General features: G+C 34.6%; 2 protein-coding genes across 3 annotated transcripts; one reads left to right on the plus strand and one right to left on the minus strand.

The window, feature by feature from the left end:
• The first annotated feature begins 4,329 nt into the window (after positions 1-4,329).
• On the plus strand, positions 4,330-11,253 carry LOC145556584 (uncharacterized). Of its 2 annotated transcripts, none has more exons than XM_081618237.1 (13): positions 4,330-4,715; positions 5,701-5,798; positions 5,898-5,984; positions 6,145-6,310; positions 6,416-7,021; positions 7,517-7,683; positions 7,767-7,964; positions 8,042-8,132; positions 8,206-8,374; positions 9,132-9,239; positions 9,375-9,471; positions 10,158-10,258; positions 10,716-11,253. In XM_081618237.1, exons 1-13 carry the CDS (start codon positions 4,500-4,502, stop codon positions 10,742-10,744), a joined length of 2,133 nt encoding a protein of 710 aa, XP_081474363.1. In that variant the 5' UTR covers positions 4,330-4,499; the 3' UTR covers positions 10,745-11,253. The 2 variants fall into 2 exon arrangements, with proteins under 2 accessions (XP_081474363.1, XP_081474364.1); XM_081618238.1 differs by having other exon boundaries at positions 7,782-7,964.
• A 578-nt stretch (positions 11,254-11,831) lies between these two features.
• Positions 11,832-14,981, minus strand: LOC145642306 (transcription factor SRM1-like). Its single transcript, XM_081693433.1, has one exon. The coding sequence runs from the start codon at positions 12,988-12,990 to the stop codon at positions 12,076-12,078; it is 915 nt and encodes a 304-aa protein (XP_081549559.1). The 5' UTR covers positions 12,991-14,981; the 3' UTR covers positions 11,832-12,075.
• Between the last annotated feature and the right edge of the window lie 93 nt (positions 14,982-15,074).

Below are 15,074 nucleotides of genomic sequence, written 5' to 3' on the forward strand. Positions count from 1 at the left end.
AATTTGGTTGATGGAACCATCCAATTTTCTTTTAAACGACCAATTTACCGGTTTTACAACTCGCACCGATTTCATTAACTCGGATCGAGCCTACCACGAACATTTATGACAACATATAAAGATTATACATGATTCCAAACAGCATTATATGACCCCGATATGTATCCCTAAAATTTTCGAGGCATTTCGACACTGGGTCTGAAAACCTTCGAAATTTCTCAAAAAGCGTGCATACTAGTCTTCAATTTGGAATTTTTCAACTTTTTTTCGCCCATAAATAATAATCGCAGAAATGTTTACCATGGTCACTAATACCCTTCGGGAGTCCAATTGAATGGGTGGAACCATCAAATTTGCCTTCAAACGACCAATATACCGATTTACAACTTGCACCAATTTTATTAACTCAAGCGTACCACGAACATTTATGACAACATATAATGATTATACATGATTCCAAACGCCATTATATGACTCGATATGTATCCCTTAAATTTTCGAGGGTTTTCGACATCGAGCCTGGAAACCTTCGAAATTTCTCAAAAAACGTGGATATAAGCCTTCAATTTTGGAATTTTTCGACTTTTTTTCGTCCGGAAATAAAAATTGCCGAAATGGTTACCATGGTCACTAATACCATACGGGAGTCCAATTGGGTGGGTGGAACCATCCAATTTGCCTTTAAACGGCCAATTTAGCGATTTACAACTTGCACCGATTTCTTTAACTCAAGCATACCACGAACATTCATGACAACAAATAATGATCAAATATAGTTCCAAACGTCATTATATGACCCCGAGATGTATCCCCTGGAATTTCAAGACTTTTCTACACCGGGCCTCGAATCCTCCAAAATTTCTCAAAAAGCGTGGATAGCCTTCAATTTTGAAAATTTTGACTTTTTTTCGTCCGGAAACAAAAATTGCCGAAATTTTTACCATGATCCCTAATACTGTCCGGGAGTCCCATAGGGTGGGTGGAACCATCCAAATTGCCTTTAAACGGCCTATTCACGGTTTACATCTTGCACCGATTTTATTAACTCAAGCCTTCAACGAACATTTATGGCAACAAATAATGAACATATGGTTCCAAACGGCATTATATGACCCTGAGATGTATCCCCTAGAATTTCGAGATTTTTCCAAACCAGGCCCCAAAATCTCCAAAATTTCTCAAAAAACGTGGGTATTAGTCTTCTATTTTGGAATTTTTTGACTTTTTTTCGCCCGGAAATAAAAATTGCCGAAACGTTTACCATGGTCCTTATACCCTCCGGAAATCCAATTGAGTTGGTGGAACCATCCAATTTGCCTTTAAAAGGCCAATTTACCGGTTTACAACTTTCACGGATTTCGTTAACTCGAGCATGATACGAACATTTATGACAACATAAAATGATCATATATGGTTCCAAACATTATTATATGACCCAAAGATGTATCCCCTAAAATATCAAGACTTTTCTACACTGGCCCCGAAACGTCCAAAAATTTTCAAAAAACGTATATATTAGCCTTCAATTTTGGAATTTTTTGACTTTTTTCTGTTCAAAAATAAAAATTGCCGAAATGTTTACCATGGTCCTTAATACCCTCCAATTGGGTGGATGGAGCCATCCAATTTGACTTTAAACGACCAATTTACCGGTTTACAACTTGCACCGATTTCATTAATTCAAGTCTACCACGAACATTTATGACAACAAATAATGATCATACATGGTTCCAAACGGCATTATATGACCTCGGGATGTATCCCATAGAATTTCAAGACTTTTCGATACCGGGACCCGAAACCTCCAAAATTTCTCAAAAAGCGTGGATATTGCCTTCAATTTTGGATTTTTTTTACTTTTTTTCGCCCGAAAATAAAATTTGCCAAAATGTTTACCATGGTCTCTAATACCCTCATGGAGTCCAATTGGGTGTGTGGAACCATCCAATTTGTTTTTAAACGACCAATTTACTGATTTACAACTTGCACTGATTTACCTGTTTACAACGGCCAATTTAATTAACTTGCACCGAACCCGACTTGAACCGAAATTGACCCAAACCCGTTTTAACCCGTCAAAACCCGAATTTAATGCGACTTGTTACTTACCTCAACTGAATTCAACCCGACCCGTTCCTAACCCGACCCGAATTTAACCCAACCTGTTACAAACCCGATCCGAAATCAACCCGACTTGTTATTGACCTGACCCAAATTCAACCCGACTTTTTATTGACCTGACGCGAATTTTACCAGACGTATTACTTACCCGACCCAAAAATTCAACCCGATTTGTTACTAACCCGACTCGAAATTAACACGACTTGTTATTCACCCGACCTAAATTCAACCCAAATTGTTCCTGACCCGATTTCAAATCACCTTAAATGCAATTTAGACCACCTTATTATTGTTGATCAAAGCATTTTGTCTAGGGAGACCAAGTCGGTCCAGGCCAGCAAAAGAAAGGAGCACCATCCTCAAATTTAAGAGTTAAATATAGTATATATTTGTTGTATGGTCAAATGAGTTAATTATCTTCCTAAATTATAGACTATAGTTTCCTAGTATATTGTCATATATATTATAGTCAATGGAAATAATTAGCTTGATAAAAATTATAATTATCTATTTATAGTTAGTTGAACCTGAATATGAACTGACTTGGAAATGACTCGACCTGATTGTAACCTGCAAATTATTGACTTGAACATAGCCTGACTTGAATTCGAGAATGACCCAACTTGGAAATGACCAACCTGATTATAACCCGCAAAGTATTGACTTGAATCGAACCCGACTTGAGCCCGAGAATGACCCGACTTGATTATAATCCGCAAATTATTGTCTTAAACTGAACCCGACTCAAACCTGAGAATGACCCGACCTAATTCTAACCCGCAAATTATTGTCTTGAACCGAACCGACTCGAACCCGAGAATTACCCTGACGGCCTAACCCGTTTTAACCCGAATTAAACCCGACCTATTGTTCACCCGACCCGAATGTAACCAGACCCAAACTCGATAAGAAGTATGACCCGACGTGACCCGACTCAAACATTACCCAACCCAAACCCGACCCGCATAGGTTATGGAATTAATCCGAATTGACCCGACCCGAGTTGACCCGACCCACTATTACTCGACCCAAACCCGGCCCGTTTACCCGAATTGACAGCTCTAGTCATTACCTTGTAAAAAAAATTCACGCCTTTTTCATTTTTTTTCCTTGGGTTTTTTGTTATGCCCCCAAACTTTATTGGTTTCTAAGCTGTGCCCATGCTTTTTTCAAACGTTTAAGTTGTGCCCCCAACCTCACTAATTTTTATTAACAATAACCTTTTTTTTTTATCATTTTTTTTTTTGTTTTTTAAAAAGTGTTAAACCAATTAGAACGAGACATGTGTCAAATTAATAACGCCACGATACCAGTGTTGGTAAAATAACTTAATTTTCGTTAACGGATATGGATGTTAAAGGGTATTATTGATAAAATATCGTGAGGTGGAGGGCACAACTTATAACTTTGAAAAAGCATGGGTAAAGCTTAGAAACCGAAAAACTTGGGGGGCATAGCTTAGAAAACCCTTTTTTCTTTTTACAAAATCTTTAAGTAAACTATTTATACCTTATGATATTTTCTTTCCAATTTGACAATCATATTCCATCTATACCCAAATGAAATATTTCTGCATACCTTTTATATACTTTGTATTTTGTAATATTATTGTAAAAAATATTTAACAATCGTGCATTGCATGGGATTTTAACCTACTCCCTCCGTCCCTAAATTACATTTTTCTTTCTCTCTATTATGTGAGGAATAAATGCTAGAAAGAGGAATGTAATTTAGGGACGGAGGGAGTAGTACTTAATAAAACTGAAACTACTTTTATTTTCAATATTGTTATTATAATAATAATAAAACTAACCCTAGTTAAAGATTTTAATCAAAATTTATGAAGAGAAAGAACGGCCCTTTTGGTTTGATTTCGCGGGTATTAATGAACTAATGAAGTTAAATAAAAAAAAGTAAATGTATATTGGAAAGATAAATTTACATGAGGTTTACAAAAAGGTAGAGAGAGATAGTAATAAAAGTATATGGAAAAACAAATTTTTTTTATAGGGAAGCTAATTTTGCACAAATATTGTTGCAAATTGGTGGGTATTTTAATGTCGCTTTTCTAATACAATATGAAATACTTTTAAAAGTACTAAAATTGAACATTTGAACCCATACGTAACATGGCACCCTAGCCCAAAATTTTGGCCTAAAAAAAGAAGTTGGAATGAAATAAATCAAATTGGCGCCCAATTCCTTATTCCAAAAATCTTTCCCAAAAACTTCGAAAAATGTCCCGCCTTTAAATCCAATTTCTCTGCAATTAATACAACACATTTCTCCAAAACCCCATTTCATCTTCTTTCTGAATAATTCTCTCTCCTCCACTTTCTCTCCTACAACCCCACTTAGCTTTTTGCAGAGGGATTTTAATGGCGGTACCTTCTAGTCCTGTTGCTGCTGCTGCTGCTTCTGAGAAGAAGAAGAAAGAGGAGAAGACGAAGGTCGTCAACAATCAAGAAGTGGAGACGAAAATGGAGACCCAGAAAGCTGAAGATCTGAAGCAACCTAAGCGTAGTAAAGATCCTGGTGTTCGAGTTGTTGGTGGTAGAATTTATGATTCTCAAAATGGCAAGACCTGTCATCAGGTATATATGTATATAATTCCCCTCTTTTTTAATTTTAATGGGTTTTTACCATTTCTTAGGTTTGAAATTTTTCTGGGTAAATCTTGTTTTTGAATTGATTGCAGATAAACCCTAGATTTGATTTTGTATCATGTTAATGCTGTTGATTTTTGCGATAATAAATACTTGTGAGAGATAATTTTTATTAGGGTTTAGGGGGGAAATGGGTTGAATATTTTGGGGTTGCACTTGTTTATTTTGTATAAATTGGTGATAATTAAATAGATTATACCCTAAATTTATAGTATTGTATAGTTTTATGGGGTATTCAGTTATTCATGTGTTTTTGTTATGTGTTTGTTGGGTCTTAATGGTCGAAGTTACAATGTACATTTCATGAATTGGTGATCTTAGAACTATAATTTTGGATTAGGTGTTAGCCCTAGTACTTTGAAAGTCGTGTGCTCGAGTTCTCTACACTTAGTACTTTGTATAGAATGGTATAATTTATATTCATATGATTTAAGCTTAATAGTTAGAATGAGGTATATTATGGAGTACTTTGTATGATTTAGGTTTTCAAGGCTTTCATGCTGCTGAAATGAGTAGATGCCTTGATTGAATAGTAGAGGTTGATTAATAATGCATCAGTATATTATTAACTTTTGTTGCTGAGGATAATAACATACGCGTTTATGAGAGAACTAGATGAAAAGTTGGCAACTATGGTGCCATGTTACAAGAATGGTATAATGTCTGTAAGTTTAATGTAAGAAATGATCATGTTTGTTGCAGTTTTTGAAGTGTTATTTTCTTCTCAAATGGCATGCCTGAATTTTCAATGTTGCCATTTAAGTAACGTGTAGGACTTGTTTGAGAGGTTATACGTGTTTATCATATATAACTGATAATCTGATAATGTGAATCATTAGAATTGAAGTAGTTTACACAATTGGCTTTCTTTTTGTTGTATTTGTTCTAATGAATTGACAAAATGTTTCTATAGTGCCGTCAAAAAACAATGGACTTCACTGCAGGATGCAAGAACATGAAGGGAGATAAGCAATGTCCAGTCAAGTTCTGCCACAAGTGCCTCCTAAATAGGTATGCTTTGGAAATGAAAAGAATTTTTAGTTTACTACGAGAGGATCTAATGTTACCAAAAATGTAATATTGTGTTTTTTTTTTGGGTTGTCATCTTAGGTATGGAGAGAATGCAGAAGAGATGGCAACTCTTGATAACTGGAATTGTCCTAAGTGCAGAGACATATGTAACTGCAGTTTTTGCAGGTAATTTTCTCACCAACTTTGATCCCCTGGGTATATTTTGCTTATGTATATTTATTTGTGTCAACATTGTTTTAAGCTTCTAGGTAAATTCTTGCCCAAGGTGGTGTTAGACATTTCCGGATCTGAATGTGAAATTTTAATGTTGCAATTTCTATGACAGGAAGAAAAAGGGCCACAAGCCCACTGGCATTCTTGCCCATACAGCAAAAGCAACTGGGTTTTCCTCAGTTTCAGAGTTATTGATTGTCAAGGGTCATGATGTGTGTCAGGAGCGGATTGTCAAATGCAAGGCAACTTCCTCCAAGAAATCAGCAGCTTCAACTGAGGTGGATGTGATGTATATTATGGCATTCTATAGTTTTTATTGAAATTGGACTAGTGTTGTGGTCACTAACTTGTCGGATTGTTGTGAATATAATATTTGTTGGCAGGGGGCTGCGGTGATTTCTCCGACGAAACAAGGGAAGGAAAATTCTTTTGATGGATCGTGTACTACAACCTTAAATTCTCAATCTCCACCCTCAAGTCCTAATAATAAGAAGGCAAAAAAAGCCAAGCAGGAGGGAGTGGCGGAAGGGCTCAAGGAGAGGTTTGAAGTTGCTGAAGATAATGGTGCTGTGAGTAGCCCCAGAAAAACTACTGAGATTTCCCTAAGAAGGAGTCCGAGAAAATTCAACATCCCCCAACAAGTCATCAAAAAGGAAGAGATGGATGGTAATGATGACAAGCATAATGTGAGAAGAAGTCCTAGGAAATTCAATGCCCCTCAGGAAGTTACTAAAACAGATGAGAAGATGAGTGATAACACTTGTAAGAAAGAAACAATGAAAGTTAAAAAGGCCAAAGATCAAGCAGAGCCAAAGGTGAAGTCTCGCAAACGCCAGAAAGAAACAGATGCTGATCATATTGCTGTGGAAGTTATCTTGCCCCCACTTCCCCCAGGCAGCTTGTTGACCAATGTGGCTGGGATTGACTTGCTTCCTGATGATGCTGGACATGCTTTGCAATTTTTGGAATTCTGCTCTTCTTTTGGTGAGGTAATACATTGAAATATCTTTCTTATTAATTTATTATTAGAAAAACTATATTCTTGGTAAAGGGTATATTTTTCAACTTTATTTATCAACTTTGTTGACTCATGGATGTGGATTTAAGTTCTTAGATCAGAGCTACTAAGGTTTTGATCTTAGAGTATGAAGTGTTACGCAATACGCAGTATAGCTGCATTTGTGATCTGGGTCACTGGCAAGCTGTTATTTACTGTACAGTTTACATAAGCCAACATTGCTTTTAGTTGTACTTGTGCTTCTTTTTTGGTTATTCATCTTTGTTTCTCCTCCTCAGCGTGTATATTTATTTCATAGCTGTTTTATGTGGGTGATGTCTGTGTTTGATTACTTGGATTCAATGATATATATGGTGGTTTTCCGCTTCACGTGTACAGTGGCAACTGACTAGTACTGGTGGACAAGGTTTAGTGCCTTTTTTTTTTTTTTTTTTTCCTTTTATACTTAACTTATCTTATTGCCTAGGTTCTGAACGTTAGGAAAGGACAACCTGAATCTGTACTGAGAGATATAGTGTGCGGACGGAGTAGGCGCAAGGGAAAATGCTCTTCTACTGTCCAGTTTCTTATCCAGTTATCGTCTTTTATTCTGGAGGAAATGGATGAAGAGGAAGAGGAAGAGGAAGACGAAGAGTAAGAACTTCTCTTCCCAGTGTTGGTGCTTGTTAAATTAATTCTATCATCATGGTAATGTATTGTCCTTGTAACCTTTTCAGATCTCTTTCCTTAAGCCCTGCTAATGACAAAGATTCTTGGATACATTCCCTAAAAAGATGCCTCTCTGAATCTGAGCTTGAATTGGAGGACTTCCCTGAGGATTGCTTGGACAAAGGATGTGATGGGTATGAGATGTTGGAATCCTCGCAAAAACTCAGACTTCTAACTTTTCTTTGTGATGAGTCACTTTCTACCAAGTAAGTGGAGCGTATGATTTATCATTTCATACTTCCAGAAGAGAGGAGTGACAGCTAATATGTCTTCACCTTTCTAGAAAAATGAGGACTTGGATAGATGAACAAAAGATGAAGTTTGTTGAAAGAGAGAAGGAAGCAAAAGAAAGTATAAATGCAGCTAGGGAAAAGGTATTGTATTCAGCAACTTTATGATAATAGGTGCTGAGCTAGGTGTTTTATTTAAGCTCTGTAACTTATGCAGGAAAGGGAGGCAAAGCGCAAGCTACAGGAGAAAATTGCTACAGCAGTGCTTGCAAAAAATGGTGTACCTCTTACTATCTCTGAACATGATTCTATCATTTCAAAGATAAAAGAAGAAACTGAGCTTGCACGTGCAGAGTTGCTGGAAGCCATGGACTCAATGCCTAAAAGTATGACTTTGCTTGGCTTCAATTAGTCTAGCTTTTTCTTGAATTAATCTGCCATGGATTTTATGGTTGGACATAAGTTCAGGGAACGTCACATGTCTTTCCAATGGTTTTGCACACTAGTAAATCATATTGTGATGGAGATACAATCCACATTAATGCATTGATCTCTAATTATGTCATATTTATTATAGTTTCCTATAAAGTTTCAGCACGTTTTTTTTTATCCTTTATCTTGTTCATTACACTTCATTTCGAAGCTATTTGTGTTTAATTGACTTGGTGAGTAATACATACATAAGGCTTCAAACAGATGGTATGTATTTCAGCTGTTGTAGCCGACTTCAGCTTAGCTATTGCAATGGATGGATGATGTCTTCATGTGGAATCTTAGTTTTTTGAAAAAATTACACTTAACAGTCTAGGGATTGTAATTTTAAACAACGGTCAATATTTATTTAGTTTTATTTGTTTCTTTATTTTAATTTCTACTCCATTAATACACTTGGCTAAAAAAGCTAGTTGCCTTGTTTGCACAATTCTTTTGTCTGATATATAGTTCCTAATATATACCTTGATAATCCCCATCACCTCACCTCTGCATTGAAAATTAGATAACCAGACGCCAAATCTAGTTGTGCAGTAAGTATGAATGCATATACAAAGTATTTGATAGCCTTTGTTTTCTGAATTGCCAAATTATGGGATATTTGTGAACTGTTTGATATCTGATATCTCATCTGTTGACAATATTTTACAGAGAGACGAAGATCAGATGCTGTAAGGACAGATTCAGTCTTTTTAGATGACAGTGGCCATGCTTTTTGGAGGCTTACATGTTATGGTGATTCAAACTTACTTCTTCAAGGTCAGTTGTAAAACTGCAAACTTTATTTCCACTTTATATTTCTGCTGTCGTTTGAATTATTGCATATGATTCGTTTAAATCTTGATCTGAGTGCTTTGTTCAGAATACTGACTGCTTAGCTCTTCAAATTTACAGAAGTGGGAAGTCCAGAACAAATTGACTTCAAGGACAAGTGGTTTAGTTATAATGCTGAAGAGAGAGAGCTCGTTGAAAAATATATTTCTTCTTTAAGGTAAATCATAGTTTATTGCTTGATATGTCAAATGAATTTCAACATATTTACAATTAAATCAAATAAATGCTTGATCCTAGGTATTCTTTTATCTTGCCTTCCACATAAGCATTCGAGGTGAATGAAGTTTATAATAAATAATGGTTGTTAATATGTTTTACCTCCTTGGAGGTTTCAGTGTAAGTGTTGCAATTAGAGCATTTGTTGTCTGAAATAAATTTTCCCGCTACATCTAAGCATTTCTATTGTATGTTAAGCAACTTCTGTGTGAAAATCTGGTAGCCTATATGTAAATGGTAAGAATAGATAAACAAATTGCTGCTCCATTCATAAAAGTAGGTTAGATGTGAATTCAACAATCTGCTTCCTTTTTATGATATGAATGCTTGTTTCATGTTTGTACTGTTAGATAGTTGTCTACAATTGATATTTTTGTAAAAAAATCCTTGTATGTGCTCAAAACTTCAAACCAATTGGCTGTCAGCCAGTCAAATAATTGAGTATTCCATAGTTCATGATCACAAAAGGTATGTACATTTGTTCAACCTTCAAACTTGTATATTCTGATTGTCAAAGCTGAATTTTTCATCATTTATGGTTTACCTTAATTTTGTGCGGATAGTTTTGGATGATGCTCGTTTACAAACAGCAGATTAATTTCATGGTCTTATCTAATGTGATTGCAGACTTAATAGATACAAGCGCGTTAAGCTTGTTGATCAAACAAGGGTGAAGAGTGATTCTGAAATTGAAGTAGAATCAAGTTCCAATGATGATACTCCACCTGGTATGAATTCTTATTTGATGGATTCTTTTGTGCATTGTTAATTGTATTATTCAATCTTACACTAATGGTCTTCTGTATGCTCCTTCATGGTCTCTGCCTTGAAAACTATTTCTTAACCCTACCTACAGAAAAAAAAAAGCTTAATTTTGATCATGTTTGCAAACCGAATTGAACAACTTTAGCTAAACTGTATATCATACAAGATGCATGAAAATCTTCAGTTGCTGGATTATCCTCTTATTTCAATAAGTTAGGAGTTACGAATAATAATAATATACTCATTTTTCCTAGTAACCGGACTACAGGACCTTCTGTTATATGAAAAGGATCCCACTTTCTTTAAAATTTCTACATTCATTTTCTTAAATGCTGCGCTTTAGTGATGAAAAGATTGAGCTAGCCTTGGTCTCTTTGATATGGAAAGCTGATGAACTATTTTGGTATGTTTGCTTGTCAGTGACTCAGCAGGTAGTTGATCAAAGATGATCCTGGGATGATTCCGGAAGACTTGTTATTTGGTTCTTAGTCTCGATAGCTTATCAAAGATGATACTGGGATGATTCTGGAAGAGTTATTATTTTGCTTCTTAGTCTCGATAGCTTATCAAAGATGATCCTGGGATGATTCTGGAAGACTTCTTATTTTGCTTCTTAGTCTCGATAGCTTATCAAAGATGATCCTGGGATGATTCTGGAAGACATTATTTTGCTTCTTAGTCTTGATAGCTGATCAAAGATGATCCTGAGATGATTCTGGAAGATTTATTATTTTGATTCTTGCTTTCTTAGTCTCGATGCTAGAGTAGTACAGTTTTAGGACTTTGTTAGACTTCATATATGATTGTAGCACAATAGCACAGCCATTTTTAGTGTAGGCTTTTGTGAGGCTAAGAACCCTAGTTGGGCAGGAAGATTTCCCAACTATTTGTATGTAATTGCTTCCAAAACTCGTAACATGAATCAACTTTCAGATGTTTCAATATATCCCCTTTGTTATCATGTCTTGCTAGTTGCTACCAAACTTACATACGAGTATATAGTTTGTAAGTTATTACTCCATTATGAAGTAAATACTTCATAGTTCATACTGCCTGATTTTTCTGTTTTCAGCTGTCAGCGTGCTTATCACACTGAGCAGCTGGTAACTGGTAAGCCACTTCTCATAATAATCAACTCAGATGTCTGAAAGCAAACATGATACGAAGTATAGTTTTTGATTACCAACTTGAGAATAGACCATTACTTTATTTTTCAGTCTTCAAATATCCAGCAAAGAGATTACGGCTTTCAGTTGAGGCAGGATATTTTACAGTATTGTGTGCTTAAGTTTCTAGTCTTTTTCCTGTAAATAAACTTGTAAGTTGCTAGATAAACTTTTAAGTTGGGGTCAATTGGACATGTCTTACTAAGTTCACACTTCCGTCTGTCCTCCCTTCACCCTTTCGTGGGCTGCATTGATTTGAACAAGCTACTACTTATCCTGTAACCATTCTATAGATTAAATATGCCCAATTAAACATATAATTAATCCCAATTCAATTTAACAATCACGCACAAACTGAATTCTGGCAACATAAAACCAATAGCTTCCTTTGATATTTCTTCTACTTACATTTACATTTTTACTAAAAGAAAATGTGTTCAATAACCTAGAAGCATAAACTCAAAGAAGCTACATGTTCTGTTCATACCCACATACTTAATACTTTGAACTACCAATTTCCCCTGCTTAATACTTTAAACTACCAATTTCCCCTGCTTAATACTTTAAACTACCAATTTCCCCTGTTAATACTTTGAACTAAGGTACTAACAAATTCACAGGGGTGGAAGTTGCGACAAACACTCATTAACATTAAAATCTGCAGCCAGTTCATCCTCGAGACACCAGCTTTCGGGGGGTGACATATATTCCTGTGGTACAACCACCGGAACTTGTTGCTGCATGGGCTGCACCTCGATGAAACCCTCCTGAAACATTGCCTGGTTGATGGCAGAGTTCATTTCATTTCCCTTAGGAGCATATTCATAATTGCTACTGCCACTGCCACTGCCACTGCCACTGCTACTGCTACTGTAATTTTGTATGCCTGGGTGAGCCTTATTAGGAGCAGTAATGTCGAAAATACTCCATCTTTTGGTGTCTTTCTTCAGCTTATTAGCCTGCCTCTTAAAGTACTTTTGTGCATGACTTGCAACTTGAGTAGCTGACCTTGTCTTAACAAACTCCTTGGATATGCTTTTCCAATCTCCCTTGCCATACCTGTCCAATCCTAACAGGAATTGGCGGTGCTCAGCCTCTGACCACGGCTGCCCTTTACGCGACTCCCACGTGTATTCCTCTTCAGCCACAGGGACCTCGAAATTATGAGCTCTGCCACTAGGGGTGTATGATGGTATAGGGACCATGCCTGATTCAATTGCCATGATATCTTCAAATAACACATGATAGTGTTGCTTGACATCTTCAATGGTTTTGTTTCCTGGGATTTGTGATGCAATTTTCGCCCATTTAGCTTCAGAATAATCCTCAAAATGCATTGCTAAAGCTGTCTCAAATGCCTTGTCTTGTTCCCATGTCCATAAAGAGCTCGAATTTGCCATCTGATAATAATTTTTTGAACAATAATGTTTAAAGTTACGATAAATTATTAACAAATTAAGATATATAATTTTCGATATTTGCCTTATATATTCAATCGGTAGAAGGTGTACTCGGGTGCACAATACCATCTAACCCATCTCGATGCAAACGTTTAATTTCGATACATTAGAAAGTATAATTTTTGATATTTGCCATGATTAATTATTATTAGGCTCTAATCACTTGAAGTAATTGTGTCATGCACATTCTTTGAATACTAGCCTAATAATTAATTGATTACCTCATTCATAAGAATCATAATAATGTTTTCTATTTAAACTAATAGATTTTGCTGGCTTTTCGAAGGATAAATAAAATCTTGATGACTACCATTACATATACCAGAAAACAACATAAGTAAGATGAGTATCCTTTAATTTGATTGATTAAAATAAAATCAAAAGCATGTTTTTTGTTTTATTAAGTTATTATCAGACTTCTTTCCAAAAAAAAAAAAAAAAAGAAGTTATTATCAGACAAAGATCCCAAGAGTTTCACAAAATTATTAACATATATCAACTATCAATAAAATAAAATGAGTAATAAACTATAAACAATAACCAATGAGTAATCAGACTTATCACCTGATTAGAAGAGATACTCAAATGATAATTTCAAAATTAATTCCCATGTTTTTTTTATTCACTTATCCATATTGTCAAGAGTACTTTTCCTAAAACTAACACTGCTTCAAACTACTTAACATTAGTACTGATTTTAACATTCATTAAAATTTAATCAACCAAACTTCTTACTCTGCTTATCTAAGACAGTAAAAATTAATTAACAACGCTATTATTCCGTATAACAACAACAAAAAAATTACTCCATGACAATTACTCGTACTATGTTTTTACTCCTAGAGCGCCGTAAATTGTAATCTGAGAGAGAAAATTCTTATGCTTTAAAACAATGTGCAAAAAAAATTGTTGAAGTGATTTCATAAAAGAATTTAATAACAAATTCCCAAATTGTTTTTAGGATTAAACATCATACAATCAAATTATAATTAAACAAGCACTAACCTCTCCTTAAACAAATGGATGGATTCCTTCCCAGTGAACAACTTGAAAAAATAAAATGTGTTTATGATAATGTTTTGGATGATAATTATATTTTGGTGAAAATGAAAATAAGAATCAGTGATAATTTATAGTCCAAAATGGGTATACTTCAGATTATTAATTAAGGTAAGAAATCATAATACCAATTGAATATAGAAGAATATTGTAATCCTTAGAATTGTGATCCTTACAAAAAAAAATTCTGAGATTTGTCTGAGTCAGACAAAAAATGTTATTACAAACAATTTGGAAGGGCTTGGGCCTTGGGATTAGCAAAAACACCCATTAAGATTTATAATACTATTTTTTTTAATAACAAAAATAAAAAATAAATTAAAATTACACCTCATGTTTAATTTTACAAAATCTTATTTAATATTCTTTCATCTAAATGCTGAAATGCTGAATCATAGTAGGGAATAGGGTTTAATACATAGATTTTCTTTTTGAGGAAGATAATAATGCATTTTGTAGACATAATTAATGGAAAATCCAGTTTGATCCTGTTTTGATATTCTTTTTGATATATTTTTGATTTTTTTTTTTTTTTTTTTTTTTTTTTTTTTTTTTTTTTTTTTTTTTTTTTTGTTTTGACAAATCTACTTATCTACTCTAAAATTCTTAAGGCCTTTTAACAAACTACTTCATAATCAATTTACAGCTTTGCTATTGTAATAAATAAATAAAACATATTCAATTTACAGTGGCATTTCTTTAAAAAAAAAAGTATTTATAGTTGCATTATTGTAATTATAAATAAAATAAAATAAAATAAAATAAAAACTCACAACCCATCCTTTTGATACGTATAAAATCTCTCTGATTTATGTACCTAGATCATTATCAAACATGATAACAATCTGTTCAGATAATAACACCATGGATAGTGTTCAATATTAGTTTGCTAAGAGAACATGAAATAAATAAAATGAACTAAAGAAATTCATAGCATAATAAATTAGAATCATTAGTGGTACCTAGGCACAACGATACATCATACATGACACTTGCTACAACTGTTAAAAAGCAATACATGTCATTTACTATAGGATTTTTTTGCTGTTGTGCGCGTGCATATATATAACAAATCATACTAATTGCAGAGTAGG

This window comes from Chenopodium album, chromosome 8 (genome assembly GCF_948465745.1).
Source record: "Chenopodium album chromosome 8, dcCheAlbu1.1, whole genome shotgun sequence".
Taxonomy (NCBI): Eukaryota; Viridiplantae; Streptophyta; class Magnoliopsida; order Caryophyllales; family Amaranthaceae; genus Chenopodium; species Chenopodium album.